This window comes from Pipra filicauda, unplaced genomic scaffold (genome assembly GCF_003945595.2).
Source record: "Pipra filicauda isolate LSUMZ 115617 unplaced genomic scaffold, ASM394559v2 scaffold63_size3267554_pilon, whole genome shotgun sequence".
Taxonomy (NCBI): Eukaryota; Metazoa; Chordata; class Aves; order Passeriformes; family Pipridae; genus Pipra; species Pipra filicauda.
The window spans coordinates 706576-722500 of record NW_024104798.1 but is presented as its reverse complement, the minus strand read 5'-3'; the positions used below and the strand labels follow the sequence as shown (position 1 = coordinate 722500).

Genomic DNA, 15925 nt, shown 5'->3' with positions numbered 1-15925 from the left:
AGGACCATGAGAAAGGAGCAGCGTTATTTCAGATTTGAGCTGAGAGTCGTGATTTTTAAAGGGCTGAAACAGGAACTGGAGCTGAAATCTGAAGCAAGTAAATTCCTTTACTAGGCACTGATGGACACTGTTGTGTTTCTCTTGGCCTTGGTGGAGGCTTTTAGGTCACTGTGTTTGGGATATTACAGCAGATGAAAATCTTCGGACCACAGAAACTTCGAAAATGACAAATAACTTGAATCTCTCCCCCATCCTCAAAAAAAGAAAAAGCCCTAATGATAATTCTCTAAAAAGAGTCAAACCTTTTTATGAGACCTGTTGCCAATATTAGTGCCACCGAATGATCTCATCTTTCATTCTGGCTAAATTCCAACACACAATTTCATTAACCCAGGTACTGCAGGTGATAAAACTCATTTTTCCCTAAAGAGACAGCTAAAAAGTACCAGTTATACATTTATGAAGTACCAGCAATCAAAATTATGGATTTTCTAAAAGGTTTTTAACTACTTTTATTGAAAGGAAAATCGCTGTCTCAGACTTTTGTGACACTATTGCTAATAATAAATTTTACCATTTAGACATCGCAGTAATACAGTAGACAGTGTCAATAAAAGTATGAAACAAAGATGATCCTTGTCTCTTAAGGAACGCTTTCTGATTACACACCGGAAATTATAATGGGAAACATAAACTAAGTGCACCTTTAAGAGAGAAAAAAGGGGATAATGCAAGGCAATGTGCCTCACTACGTATAAGCCATGAGAAGAAGTATTTCATATATATCTCTGTGTGTGTGTGTGTGTGCACAAGTGTGTATGAAAATCAAATAGAAATAAGTTAAAGTAAGAAAGTAAATAAAAATAGAATAATGACAATAAAGGGTAAATACACAAAAAAACCCATAACAAAACACGTAACAGAATTAAAATAATAGGATAAAAATTAAAATAATAAAAAATAAAAATGAAAATTAAAATAATGAAATAAATAATTAAAAAATAATGAAATAAAAAAATTAAGGGGTTAGTTTGAGTTGGCCTGCTGCTTCCCCAGTTCTAGAGGGGAGGGACCGGGGCTCTCCCGGGGATGCTGCTCCCGGGAATGCTCTCCGGTGCCTCTCCCGCCAGCAGCATTCCCGGGAGCACTAGAGGGCACTGTGGGATTTGGGCCACCCCGGCCTCCGCCGCCGCCGCCGCGGGGGTCCCGAACCCCCCTGCCCTGTCACGGGGGTTAATCGGGAGGCTGTAAAAGAAACGGGAACGCCGACATTTGAACGGCAACTTCCCAATACGTGGCAGGCTCGGAGAATCAGCTGGTTGTGAGGAGCATCCCCGGGGGGCGAGCGGGTCCCCCCGCACGGGACAGGACCGGCGCCGCATCCCCGCGCAGCATCCTCAGCATCATCCCCCTCCCCGTCACCTCCCCACCGCCGCTCCACAGCCGGGGAGAGCCCAGCCGGCCCTGCCATGAGTTAAAAAAATCTAAAAAAACCCACCTCCAGCCCAGCCTTTCCCCTGCCCTCACTACCCGTTTGATTAAAAGGTCTGCGCCGTGCGGATGATTTCACTGCAGAACGCTCTGCCATGCAAACGAGCGCAATTAATGCCTTTGAAACAATTTACGATTTCCGGCCTACTTCAACATGTATTAGCATATACCTGGTTTCTTTAATATACACTTTGTTTTTCCAAAACCACAAACATAGTTGCTGGAATTTCATGTGGAAGTGCTTAAGGGGTTGAAAGTTAACACCTTTGTGAGCTGAGCAGTCTCACAGTTGCTGCTAAACAAAAGCCTCTTTGTAGAAGCTTTCTCGAAATGTTTTCTTAACATGTTCCAAGTAGTTTTAGGCAGGCAACTAAAGTAAACAAGATGTTACCATGATAAAAACACTTGTGAAAACATTACAGAGTGCACTTAGTAGTTTCTTTCACATAAACTCCCCTTCGTTTCATCAAAGTTAAATGCACATGAAGCAGATTACCAGCATCACTGCAGGACTGCCAGATCTCTCCAAAGGTCTGTGTCCTTCTTTTAAAGACTATATTTGATTTAAAAATGGTACAGTCAGTATTAAGCACATCTAACGCACAATCAAATTAAAAAATAAAAATTAAAAGTGTGGAAGGATAAAATCCTAATCAGCCTTCTCCTTCATTTTTTGCCCTGGATACTCTGCTGAATAAACCACCCTCCCTCCAGCAGGGATTTCCTGAACAACTTGCTGTATAAGGGGTATCTATTTCTATCTGCAACGGTCTTTAAACACATGCAAATGAAATCAAGGATATAGTCAATTTTGAAGGAAAGTCGCTCTGTGCTACTAATTGCTCCTTTCGCTGCTGCCTGCGAGACAGGCCCTGGTTAACACGCCAGACACGTGTGCACCCTCCAGCCCTCACCTTGCTCCCTGCAGCTTGGCAGAGGCCACGGGGTCACTGCCGTGAGACTGGACTTGTTTTTGTTTTTAGGCTCAGGGAGTATTCTGGAGCACGCAGGGTGCTGCTGTTTCATTAGGCAGAGCAGCAGCCCCTGCTGCTATCAGTTAGCTCTAACTGATATCACATCACATGATAACCAATGGCTGATGGATTAAAAAAAAAGAAAACCCACAACACAACGATGCTAAAACTGCAACTTATTTCAAAAAGAAATAGGGAAATAAATGCACACAATAGCCCGTGTATCTGCTGGTTCTGATAAGCATCCTCCTGTTGGCTGTGAGTGAAAGACAACTAGGATCGTTATTTGTACAGTATTTATCTTTGAAATCAAGGGCCCTGTGGTGTACCTCACCTTGGGAACAAACACTACAGAACGATCACAGAAGAGTGTCAAATCTCTGGTTTTGATTTACCAACAGTTATGATATTTCTTCCTCAGGAGGAAAAGAAATGAACCATGTTTTAGACCTGCAAGTCCTTTTTTCTCCTTTAACTGAAGAATCACTTTATTGGCATACAGGGCTTTCATTCCACATACAACTTCTCTCTGCCTTTTCACCAAGGTAAGTGAAATTAAGCAATGCTCAATTGATACACGGGCTGTATTTCACTTGGTAAACAAGAGCTTTTCTCTTGAGGGGACCGTCAAAAGAGCTTCACGGATTATTCAAGTATCAGAAAGAAACTTCAAGCATCTACCTGTTATCTTTTCACTGAGTAATAAATTCTGGTAAATGGCAACATAACTTTAAGGCCGCTCCACGGGAGACATGGAAGGCTACGCTATCATTTTATGAAGCAACACTCACTTCCTAACAGTGTCAATACACTGCTCGTGGACATTCATTTCTGCATTTGTTCTGGACTAAATATCTCTTGGAACAATAAGACTTTGTCTGGACACTCTAGAATTTGGATAATGAGAAAATTAACATGAGCCAACGGGTTCAAGAAACTCACACAGAATACTTCTCTTGTATGGTTTCGATGGGGAAGAAAAGACTGATGATAAGTGAGTGACTGAAGAACTAGAACTGACAGAGCCAAAGTCCAGCCTGGGTCAGCAACAGTTTCCAGGTTATTCCTAAGTATTGACTGCTCCAAGTATCTCCTCCAGGTGAACTGGTGGACTGGGCCTACTTACTGAAACATCTCCAAAACACCATATAAGAACCAGCCTTGCTTCAACCCATGTTCTGTGACTTAAGGGCTGTGTTCTCTGTGCATGGCCATGTCAATCAGCCCATTGCTCTGTAATCTTGCTGAAACAACAGCTCTCATCTGGAACACGGGACTAGCATAGGCAGCAAAGGAGGCCTAGTCTGACCAGATGTGACCACACGTTATTCTGGTATCTCAGGCTACCACAGCACCTTTCCCTTACACTAACAGCAATAAAAATGAGAATTGTTTTAAAGGTCTAAATGCTATAGTATGGCATATGAACATGAATGAGTTGGCAAGTATGGCAAGATTAGCGTTTATTTCACTTAAGTGAGCAAAAGGATGAATTACAAGGAAAGAGGCCACCCTTCATGGAAATCTATGACTAGCACCTTCTTATTTCGTAACCCTCTTGTAACAAGAACCTTCTCATCACTGTACCATTCCTTAGTTGTACCATATGTTTATAGCAGGACCAGTGCTGCTCCAACTAAGGAGGGTTTTGCCAGTGGAATCAGAACTGGTTCATTCTGTTCTGAGAGCAAAGCCCTATCTGGATCATATAACATCACCCGACAAACATCCTCTGCTTGTTGTCACCCTTCCCTCCGTCACATAAAAATCCAGGAAACCACCCCAGAAAGGACAGGTACAGCTGAACCTTTTGGGACTTAATCTACTTATTCAATCTGAAGAATCCCATATGTTTACGTGGACTGATTCCATGAAATGACTACTCTAAATGGGAGCAGGATTTGTCCCTTTGTGAATTTAAATCATAAACATTGCCTGGGTGGTTGGTCTTTGGTCATCTTACAACTGACCAGTCATAGTACTTGAGAAAAGATCAGTGACCGAACCTTCGAGAACCCGGTTGCACCCAAAATGTGTGTTTACCTGGTGTCTTACCCAGACAGAGAACTCTTTTGTGATGGGAACAGTCTCTGCTCCAGCTTGGAGGGGTGAGGCTGATGGTTTAGCTGTGGAGCAGCCATGTGTAAGCTATTAGAGCTCTGGGGTCCTTCCCCACATTGGGATGCATGCACTGCCATGGCCTAGTCCATAATGCACTGTTTATGCAACGTGTAAAACTGTGTTCTTTGGCAGCAAGGAAAAGGTCTGCAGCAAACTGCAGGGGCCCAATTAATATAATTATAGTTTATTTTTAGTAGTGTAGACTTTGTTCATTAGTTACTTATTTGACATAAATTAAATTTCACGTGATGTTCTGCCATCCTCTGTTCAATTATGGAGTTAATTTAAGACTAGACTTCTAAAGTAAAGTGAAATCAAGGTTAAATCAAGGTTGTATTGTTTACATGATCGATACTGCAACTTAAAAGTTATTTAAATAAAATAAAAAGAAAAGCTGCGGAACTGCAAACACTATTTTATAGTAACACACTGAGCAAGACCATAACTTCCCCATGGGGCTAATTTACTATCCCCTGTTAAAACGTTCTTGAGCCTGATCCAAAAGCCACTGAAGTGAAAAGGAGCTCTCTGTTGACTTCAATGGGCTTTGCATCAGGCCCAGGGTGAGTGACAGCACACAAAATTTCAGGGCATGCTTCCTGTACAATGCAAGCGCCAATAAAACCATCCTTACTTTAGAAATGACTGGAAGTCTTCACATACTGCTTCACAGCCCGGCCACTTGCATACGCCGTGTCCGTAGAGCGGATGGCTGTGTGAGTGCTCCTCGTGGGATAAACTGGGGGAGAGAAAGAGAAAAGAGAAAAAGTGGTATAACTGGAGGTACCGTCACAATTCATCTTCACAAAGACTCTCAAAGAGCAGCGAACAACAGATCCTGAAACATCCCTAACATCTCACGGTACCCGCCTGACTCTGCCCATGGTTTTTCCAAACAGAATCAAACACCATTTGCAGTGTGAAACGTGCCATTCTTACTTAGCTATCCCTCCTACATTTCATTCATTAATTAAAAGCTTTGTAAAGAATTTAAATTAACATGGACAGGGGAGAAATCATTTGACAAACCTGCTTAATATCGTACTTGGTATTTTGCTAAGAAATTTATGAACATCGCATTTTTACAATTCAACTTCATCAGGAAGAGAAGTCATCTCCATACAGCACTGTATCCTTACAGCACAATACAGCTGGACCTGAGGCTTTCCTCATCATTAAAGAAAGAGGAAAAGCATCAAGTTTTCAGCCTTAGCTTTCCCACCACGTTATTTATTTACTGGATTGGCGTTTTTTTCTGGTTTGTTTTTTTTTTTTTCCTCTCTTACAGGCTGTTTCATTGCACAAGTACAGCCCCCCTATATCCCAAGAAAGACACAAGACGTATTTTCAAATGCAAAATTTGTCATAAAAAACAGGAACCATGCAGTCAAAGGGTTCCTCAGTACGAGCGGTTAGTGGGGGCTATTAACCTTGCTGAGATTTGGCAGGAACGTCACAGAGCCTCCCAACTACTGAACCCAGGGTTAAAGAAAAAAATTCCTATGAGCACTAAGGGGTTAATCCTTCAGCGGGATTCCAATCAATACGTAATGATTTGGCTGCACTGATCCAAGTCATGAGACGCTTTGATCCGGGCCATGTGGTGCTCAGGGAAATGTATCTGTTGCACTAACTGATGAACCATATTCTAAAATATCTTCTTTATTCAACTTCTGCATGGAAACTTCTTAAGGAAAGGAATTATTTTCTGCAACGATTTCCATAACCTTAGATGACTTTAAAACTAAAATGTCAAAATAATATTGAAGTCTCTATTTTATGCTCACACACGTATCTATTTTTCATATCAAATCTTTCTGCTACAGTATGTCTGTGCTGTATTATGAACTTCAAACATACACAAAGGATATGAACACATACCAGCATCTAGGTGTGGCTTTTATGACTTATTTTATCCTGGATCACAGGTAACGCTGTGGATAAAAGCCTACTTTTTGCCATTTTACCTTTACACACGTGGAAATGCTGTTTATTCTTCTTTTGTAATTTTATCTGCCTGTGCACTCTACCAAAAATTGCGTTCCTACATTATTTCTGATGCACTGGGTAGCAAGAACACTGAACCCTCCTGAGATGTCATCCCAAGTGCAAAGAAGTCAAAAGAGAAATTCTTTCCCAGATTCTGCCACTTTTCACTATAGGCCCAATGAGAATCTGAACATTATTGAAGATGGTTTTAAAAATTATTTTAATTAAAAAAAAAAACACCAACTTTACTGACTGGAAAAGGTATTAAGAGTTTTACATGAATCTAATTCATTATTTCATTAATATCTTATTTTTTGCTGTTTACAAATAGTTCTTCAAGCATAAATATATGTATGTGCAAGTTAATTTCCTAAAAAAACAACTGCAGGTGAAGAGCCTTACAAAAGCCTTGTTCTATACAGGAACATTACACTGGTTTAACTTACCAGTCTTTTAAAAAACATTCAAATGTGGAGAATCTCTGTAAAGTTTTTAAAAGAACAAAGGGACCGATGCATTCCTTGCAAGGAAATTAGAAAAATGCTACACCACACTTTTCCTCAGCTGAGAAAGAGGGAAGATGGCTGAAGGAACACCATCCACCCAAGCCAGACAGGCATATGGTCAAACATCCTCAGTACACATCAGAAAAAATCAGAAGATAATGGGTTTTATCATCTGTTTCCATACCTGGATACGGCAAAGGGTGAGAAAGCAGGCTTTCATGTTAACACTCCATTAAATTCCATGAAGACTACATGTGAGACTTACGATTTCAGTGTGTTTGGCAGAATCCAGAAAAAAAAAAAAAAAAGGCAGCGTTTGAATTTCCCCCACCCGTTACCCACCCCGGGACGGCTGCAGGAACGCCGTGCGACACCAAGCAAGGAGTCAGTCCCAAGTAAGGAGTCAGTCCCCCGTGGGGTTTAAGCACTGTAAATCTCATTATAATATCAACAGGAGTCACATGGCTTAAACCCCCAGCAGGGTTTTTTTAAAGTTTCTCTGTGAGAGCCTAAAGGCCATGGCCAAGTCAACGGAAAGAGCCCTACCGAGATTTGTATTTATTTTTTAAATCCAAGTGCAAATCTCTTTTCTTTCCAGGGAACTTGCACAAGACAAGACAAACCATGTAGGACATGATACCCTGGTATTGTGTCCAAACAAAATGACGGAATGACCAAGACAATATCAAACCATAAATGATGCTCAGGATGTCAAAGCCTCGTGCTGTCAATAACCATAAAGACTGGTGCTGACTGTAAACGGGAACTTAAAAGGTCACTTTGCTAACACGACGCTACGCGTAACACGCTTAACACCTACATAGAGCTTCCACTGCCATTCAACCAAGCAGAGGAACTACTTCAACTTACAAAAATAAGACATTTCAAAGAGAAAAAAACCCTTCAGTACTGAAAGACAAACGTCGGCCCCCTCCGCAGGCAGCGACTCCCATCCTGCTCGGGGGGGGGGGTTTCAGCGGTGCCTTTCGGTGACCTTTATGTGTCAGTATCAGATTACTGCTATTTTATCCATCCCACTTTTGAAGATATTATAGATTGCCACTTGTTCCCTGATAGAGCCTGAAGAAGCACCTCAAAACAAAACAAAGAGCGAGTTTATACAGAAGCGGATGTAACGCACAAAGGATACAGCCAGTGGGAATGAATGGAGAACTCTGTTTAACTGATCTAAGTACTCACTTTGTTTGAGCAAATAGAGGTGGAAAAAGAAGATTTTAATCCAGTACATAAACAAACAGCTTTGTGGGCACAATGCAAACCTATGATCTGAAATTGTTCACTGATATTTTGCCCGCATGCAAGCACAGCTTCTGTAATCTGGATCCATCCCTGGTCCCGCTGCCGGAGACAGACTTTTAGAAGATCTGAGCATTGGCAAGCAGAAGCAAGTTTTAGGTCTGTTTGATTTCTAATGACACATTAGAGTAGGTGTTTGTTTCTGTCACCCTCTCCTTCCTAGGAACGCATATTCATGGTTGGGTACTGGTGATGCAACACTAGTTAGTGGAAATGATTTTATAACAAGACATGATTTTCAAAGTAGTGAAGGAATAAATGATGTAAAAATCAAGACTACGTGGGGTTTTCTCCTCTTCGTAAGGTATTTGCATAAAAATTACTTCCAAATAATGCAATAGTGCAGCATTATTACATCAAAATACAGCAAAGAACACTGGCAAGTAAAATGTCTTGCATAAGTCATCTTACTTGTGACATATGACAGAGTAACAAAACCCATGTGGGAAGCTAAAAACTGCTTAAATGTCCACTCATTTTCTGCTGCCTCCAGCCCTGTTTCCAGTACGGATGGGAGGGGAGAAGGGGCAGGCACTTCCACAGCTCCTCTGGGTTTGCTGGATAAAGGAGAGGAAATTTTACCTCCTCCTCCTTCACCCTATGTTGCTTCATAACCCCAAGGATCTCCAGAGGGTCTGGAAGCAATTTCACCACCTGATCCTACTGGGATGGTCGCTGAAGCTGGTACTTGCACACACCAGCCATTCATCTTTTGGAATACACCTGCTGTGCTACAGCATCCTTGAAGACCCACACTCTGAGACACAAAAGCAAGGGGACAAAGAAGCCACAGACAGCAAAGACCTGATGGAGAGTAAAAATGACAGTACACCCCAAAGAGAGACGGGAACACGGTGGGTATTGGGGAAAGTAGTGACCAAAGCCCCAGCATGAAAGCCCCCTGTGCTGTAGGGTTTAATTCAACTCACACTTACTAACCACGTGGAACTGGGTACCACACTTGTACACGCTGGCTAAAAAGTCATGGGTGGACATAAAATCAAGCTAAGCAGAGGCTTCAGTATTGGTACTTCTGCCACACAGTGGACCATATTTTAAATATTCATGATGCTGACATACTTCATACTGCACTCTCCCTCTTTCACATCTGCTTGGGCCAGTGATCTTTGCCAAAACACTGGGGGAAGTCAGTGATGCAGAGAAGCATTCTTGATTTTCTGTTACAGTTATGAAGCATCTGCTCATGTTCTAATGGTGCAGAGAACATGCCTGAGCCACCTGCATGCTGACAAATCAATACCATGTCTCCTGCTTTCCTCCTGGAAGGAGTTTGAGCACAGCACCCTAAGAAAGTGCAGAATTGCTCTTTTATTTTATTTCTCAGGGGCAATGGGAAGTGACCTCATCTTTGCCAGCTGCCATGAAACCGATGTCCATGTACAGTCCAGGCAAGAGCCTGGGGCTCTGTCTCACACCACATTCCCCCTCGCTCTGATGTGGATGGTACACCCATTAAGGCAAAATGCCACAATTTTGGTCCTGTACAGAAGGAGACACACGACTGGAAACCACCATGGCTCTCCCATATTTGTGACTGCCCAGTGAGCTCTAAAGCACTGACAGAATTAAGTTGCTAAAAAAAAAAATCATGATTTTCTGAGTCAGAAACACTTGCTATATTTGATTTAAAATCGAAACAGAAGCAGTAATGATTAAATTCTTGTACCAACTGTACTCGAATGCAAGTTCCTGCCTTCATGACAAAATCAATTGAATAAAGATGTGTTTTGCAGAGAAGCTGCACTGGTGCAAATCCCTCCGAACTCTTACTACAGTGGTTTAGTACCTCTTTCCTCTCTAAATTGTGAATTTAAAACGTACCTAATAATTAAAAAAAAAAAATTAAAACCCCAAAGAAACAACTAAAGTGTTAAGCCATATATGGAAATGAACTATTTCTAGATATTCATGCTCCTGTCCAAACCTCAGGAAATGCCCAGGAAACAAGTATGTGATCTGAACGGAGAATTGTCTGAATAAAGCTTAGAAGAAGGCTGTGGACTTTCCAGAGAGGTGGCATTTGATGTGTGTGGTCACTGACAGCTCTTTCTAGAACTGGCTTGCAAATTTCTGGATGCTTTTAAGAGATACATTTCTCCTCTTCCTCACTACTTTAGTCCACATCCAGACCTAGGACAAGAAGAAGCTCATGTTTTACATCAAGTCCTATTGGAAGTAACAGGAGTGGTATATTACATTTTAAATGACTACACCAATTTAAGACAAATCAGGTTAAAACTGCAGCCCACAGGCTGAAATCCTCTCTTCTAATCAGTGTGCACTAACTTACGTACTCCTGTAGCATAAGAAAGAAAACAGCAGTGCTGTTGTAACACAAGGCCAGCTGTGCACCCTGAATCACTGCCCTCCATTTATGCCTCTTGTGGTACTATTCCCTAAATTCCTGGTTTGCAAGGAGTGTGCTGGAGCATTTGCAGCAAGACTAAGACAAAATCTGGCTAACATTCCTCTTCTTTTTTATCCCCCTCCCCACCGCAAAGAGCAGAACCTGACTGGGTAATTATATGCATCGTCTTCTGGTTTTGATCTGTGCACTGATGGTTTGGATTATTAATCAACGTTATGACCCTCCAGCACTCTAACACTACTACATCCTCCTTCCAGTGGTAGCCCCTCTTCCAGGACAGTCACTGCCCTACATCCCTTCCTTGGAGGAATTAAAATGTATTTCTAGAGCATTTAAAAGAAATGCCCATTGCCAAAAATCCACCACTTATTTCAGATGCAAGTTCCATTCCTGCACTTGAATTAACGAGTTTCTCTATGATTTAAAACTCTTATTTTTTTATTTCAACCCTGTGCTTAGGTACTGTAGTGAAAAGTACATCAAATATACCCAGACGCACACGATTTGAAACGCTGGATTTTAAATTCCAGCACTGCTAACTAATGAGAACAATTTTTTCCCTCTCCTTCTTTGTAGCATCACTTCATGTACTTACATACCATAATCACATCCTCCTAGAGCCTCTATTTTTCCAGGGTGTAGATCTTTAATTCCCTTTAATCTGTCTTCATAGCCTATTCCCTCCAACTCCTTTATCATCCTAGCTGCTCTCCTCTATATTTGCTCCAGCTTCTCTTTATCCTTTCTGCAAGAGAGGGGCCAATTGTACATCACACTCAATGTGGTTTAACTGGTTCTGCATAAAGTAGAACAGGAAAAAAAAAAAAAAGGACTCAGATGCAACATGCATGTTTATGCCTCCCATGACTGCATTTACCTTTTTAACTAAGACATGGCACAGAGTGTCCCACCTTAATTTCTCAACCCCGATTATGCCTCAGCCATTTCCCACACAACCGATGCTGAGCAGCTGACGTGTCATGTCAAACCCGCAGTTTGGAATTTTGATTTCCTAGCTGGGCTACTTTCTACTTATCCCTGCTAAATCTCATTTTATTCCTCTCTGAACAGTCTCCTAATTTATTCAGATGAAAACGGATTGATTCAGTATCTTAGTTTAATTAGGAAAAAAATGTGATCCAACCACTTTCATGGGTTTTGGAGGTTGGGGGGGGGTGTTCTGGGTTTTTTTTCCAGTTTGTTATTTTTTACACTGACTTTCAGCACAGCAATCCCATCCCTCTTACACACCCAATTCGCATGGCAGAGGGAGGTGGCAATGGCAAAGCTTTGGCCCTGATTCAGCAGCGCTTTTAAGAACACACACAAGTTTAAAAACACAGGATTAGACCTTGGACTTCACAGAGACCGAGGTGTAAAATTACCAACGTACATACATACTTTGTACAAAGATCCTGTTTGCCAACCTTATTTTACTGTAATTTATATTCTGTTGTAACATTTAAATTTATAGTAAAAGAAAACACTGAGAAACAAGATCTATTCTTGTTCAACAAAATTCTATTCTGTTCCATTTAGAGTTGAGGCAAGTCTTCCACTCTTATATAAACCGGTGATACGTCAACAAATATGATTAACAGGGATTATTCACGTCAGTATTTTTCACCCCTGTCCCACAGGCACAACAAAACCTGCGCAGAAGGTGACTGTCACATCACACACAGCCTGGTAGCTCACTGGGGGGGCCTTTGCCCACCCCACCCCACTGTGGCAACAGCAAAGTGCCCTTGGGGAAATGTTTATAAAAATATAATTAAGATAAATAATGACTCCAAGGGAGAAATACAGTTAAAACATTGCATTCTCTTTGCCACAGGCTTTCCCTCGGAAAAATCGAGAGGACACAAGCCTGCTTCCCCAGGGAAGCGTGCTGAATCATACAGGTAGTGTAAATATCATATGCTGCTGCAGGTGCTAGGCGGTCTATTTGTTTGTGTTTACTAAAAGGTATAACAAATAGTCCCACTAAAACAGAACAACACTTGGCATTGGAGTGATAGATACCAGAGCAGCCATAAATCACGTTCATGTGTTTAGATTTGAACCACTGGGCAACACTAAAGCTTTTTTAGTGAACTCCATTTTTAGAGAGCCTCTTTGCTGTGATTTGCCCCTTTCAGGGGCAAACACCATGAGAGGCTCAGCATCCTTCCCGAGCACCGCACACCCAGGGAAAACCATGCAACAGTGGGAAGCAAAGCCAAAAAAAGAGAAGTATGGAACAGACTTGCACGACATACGTGGCCAGCTAACATCGTTTACAGCTTTGCAACTTCTGAGTTAATTCACAGTATAAACAACAAGGAAAATGTTTCTTCCGAGCAAGACTTCCTGTAAACTGTTCATTAGAGCGCGCGGGGCTGTGCACCTGCTGATTAACCATGCGCTCCAAGAATAAACACAAACCCCAGCCAGCCAGATTGTTCTGGAATTTGCTCTGAGCTGATTTTTCTTCCCCCACGTTATAAATTGGATTCTACAATAAAACAAACAGCAGAACATAGGTTGCCGAGAGTTAAAATCTACTTTTTACACTACATTGACCACAGCACCCACAGGCACAGCTACAATGTCTTTCTATGAATGGGACAGATTGCCATATGGATGCAGACACTGAACAAGCTGTACAACTCCTGGCGACAAGTGCCTAGGGGACTGTCCTATATTAGCACCACCTGTGCTGTGGAAATTGTGCTCTGTGTATGAAATGGTATTTAAGGGCCCATTGTGATGTTATTTTTGAGTATACACAAAAAGGAAAATTACAGTTAGGAAGAATTTGCTGGCTAGCAGATCTGTTGCTCAGTTCCCGAGATCATTTCCCAAAGGAATAGTTCACCTCTTTATTCATGCAGCCCAAAATGACAAGCTGCAACACATATTAGCAGTTTCCCTGCCTGGGCTTATACCATCCTTCTAATGACAAGAATATATTTTATAATATACATACGTTTTCCTGATCACACAGAAAAAATTTCAGTCCTCCCAGCTTAACAACAACAGCTACACAGAAAAACACCCCATGGCATTCCACAAACGTTGCTCCAGCAGCAAGCAATGCTTTTCCTCCTGCTCTTTCCCCCACCCCTCAATGTGCAGCAGGTAGAGTCACAAATCCCTATTACCAAATTTCAATGTGCATCTCACTACTTCGAAAATACAACCCTGTCTGCCTGACAAAAACAGAGCTCCAGATTAGCGCAAGATGTTGAGGGAGGGGGAGAAGGGAAAAGAAGGGAAGAGAGGTTTGAGCAGCACCTAGCTGCTCTGTGAAAAGAGATTTCCCCCTCTCCAAACTGCAAGAAAAAAAGGATGCCAAGAAAAAGTAAAGTAAAATAAACTGAATTAAAGAAAAACAGTTGTAAAGTGAACATTACAACCTGGGAAAAATGATGTCATTTTATTGAGAAGCTCATTTTTTTTCCATTAAACCATAGTGAAATGGATAAAGTTTACACAGCTTAATGGTGGAGTTTTACTTTAAATGCTGCTCAATATCTTAGCAGTACAATATAACATGATATAGCAGCTGTCATACTAACTGCTCCATTTTTATTGAACAGCAGAGAAAATAGTCACACAAAAGTCACCTAACTCCTCTACTTCTATGGCATTTTCAAGGGTGTTTCCTTTAGACTCTCAGGCTGTGTTATGTATGAAAAAAAAGTAACACAGTTCTTCGTTAGGTCCCTGTTCAGCTATTCAGGACAGTCAGATCTTCGAGCAAATGCTTAGGAAGGACAACTTGCACACAGGACGAAATAAAAAGAAACAGGAATCCATGGTGCAGTAAACCAAAACCAGGTCCCTTTTTAAGACTAGTACATAAACACCTCTAATAAAAGAAGAGGACAAATTTTCATTGGACTTTAAGTATTTAGACAGGAATGTTTTAGTAAAAGTTTAACTGCAAAGTACATGCAATTAACAGAAAGCCATCAGCTATTTCTCTGGTATGTAAAAATAGCATTAAGCTGTATTAAATGCACGTGTAAGTATCTCAGTTGCAAGAAAAGGGAGGAGATATGCAAAGCACTCAGATATCAAACAATGATCTGTTGGCCAGATGGAGGAATAAAACAATACATATGCTAAAATTTGGAAAAGTTCTGCTAAGCGTCTGCCAAGGCTCACCCAATCTATTTTAAGTGCTTTTTGATACATTAGCTTAGTGTTTGGAGTTGTACAACTGACTGTTATTACATGGGACCAGACAGCAGTGAAGCGCTGGTGTGCAGGAGCTCCCTGACGCTGGAGCAGCTTCCCAAGCATCCGACCAGCACCCTCGTTCAGCCAAGGGCCACATCAGATATTCACAGGCTGCTTAACTTTGCATCTTTTGCAGGGAAAAAAACCCAAATAAAACAGACCAGGAGCGATTTTCCAGGGTTTAGCGAAGGAATTCCTTGAAAACCATAATTTGATTAAAGAGCTCCCGGGCAGACTGAGGAACGAGTGTAACTGTACAACTGATTTAGCAGAAGGTTCCTCGAACACAAGAGTGCCGTGGCAGACGGTGGGTGCGGGCGACGCAAAGGAGGCCCCACACCCGCATCTGAGAAGCACGAACAATAAAAAATGCTTGATAAGGCTTAAAACTGGAGATTAGCAAAGCCAGGTCTGAGTCACGGCTGGTGTTTTTTCAAAGCTGGTCACAGAGAAGTGACTCAGACGGGAGCACACGCCGTAACTGGCGGCAGTTGCTTTGGCAGGGGAGCGAGGGCCAAGGGATCAGGCACTGGGACACTATGGGCTGTACCTCTTTGTAATAAATGGAGATGGCCAGGACAGTGCCCTGCTCTGCCTGTGGCACTGTCACTGAACAGCCCAACCAGCCCCACAGCCATCACACCCGCTGGAGGTGCATGGGAAGAGGGAGCCGTGTAGAAAGGGATGGTTTATCGGATACACAGCTGGGCATCTGGGCTCCAGTCTCTGACTCCAACCCGGCTCCACAGCAAGGAAGCTGCATGGAGGCACCTGAGCTGCTCAGACCGTGGGTAACAGCACAAGGGTCGTGATAGGAGTTTGAGAACATGAGGCAGCTAAATACCTTTCGGGAGGAAAGGTCCCAGGAACACCGACTGCTTACAGGAGACTGGATTTGAGGTAACCTA

General features: G+C 42.0%; 1 protein-coding gene across 1 annotated transcript in view; it reads right to left on the bottom strand.

Annotated features, from left to right (window-relative positions):
• FOXP1 (forkhead box P1) overlaps nucleotides 1-15925 on the bottom strand; it is a 382652-nt gene that overhangs the window by 41732 nt on the left and 324995 nt on the right. The window contains exon 10 of the mRNA XM_039388350.1: nucleotides 5221-5325. Coding sequence (XP_039244284.1) covers nucleotides 5221-5325 — 105 coding nt within the window. The remainder of the gene's footprint in view (nucleotides 1-5220; nucleotides 5326-15925) is intronic.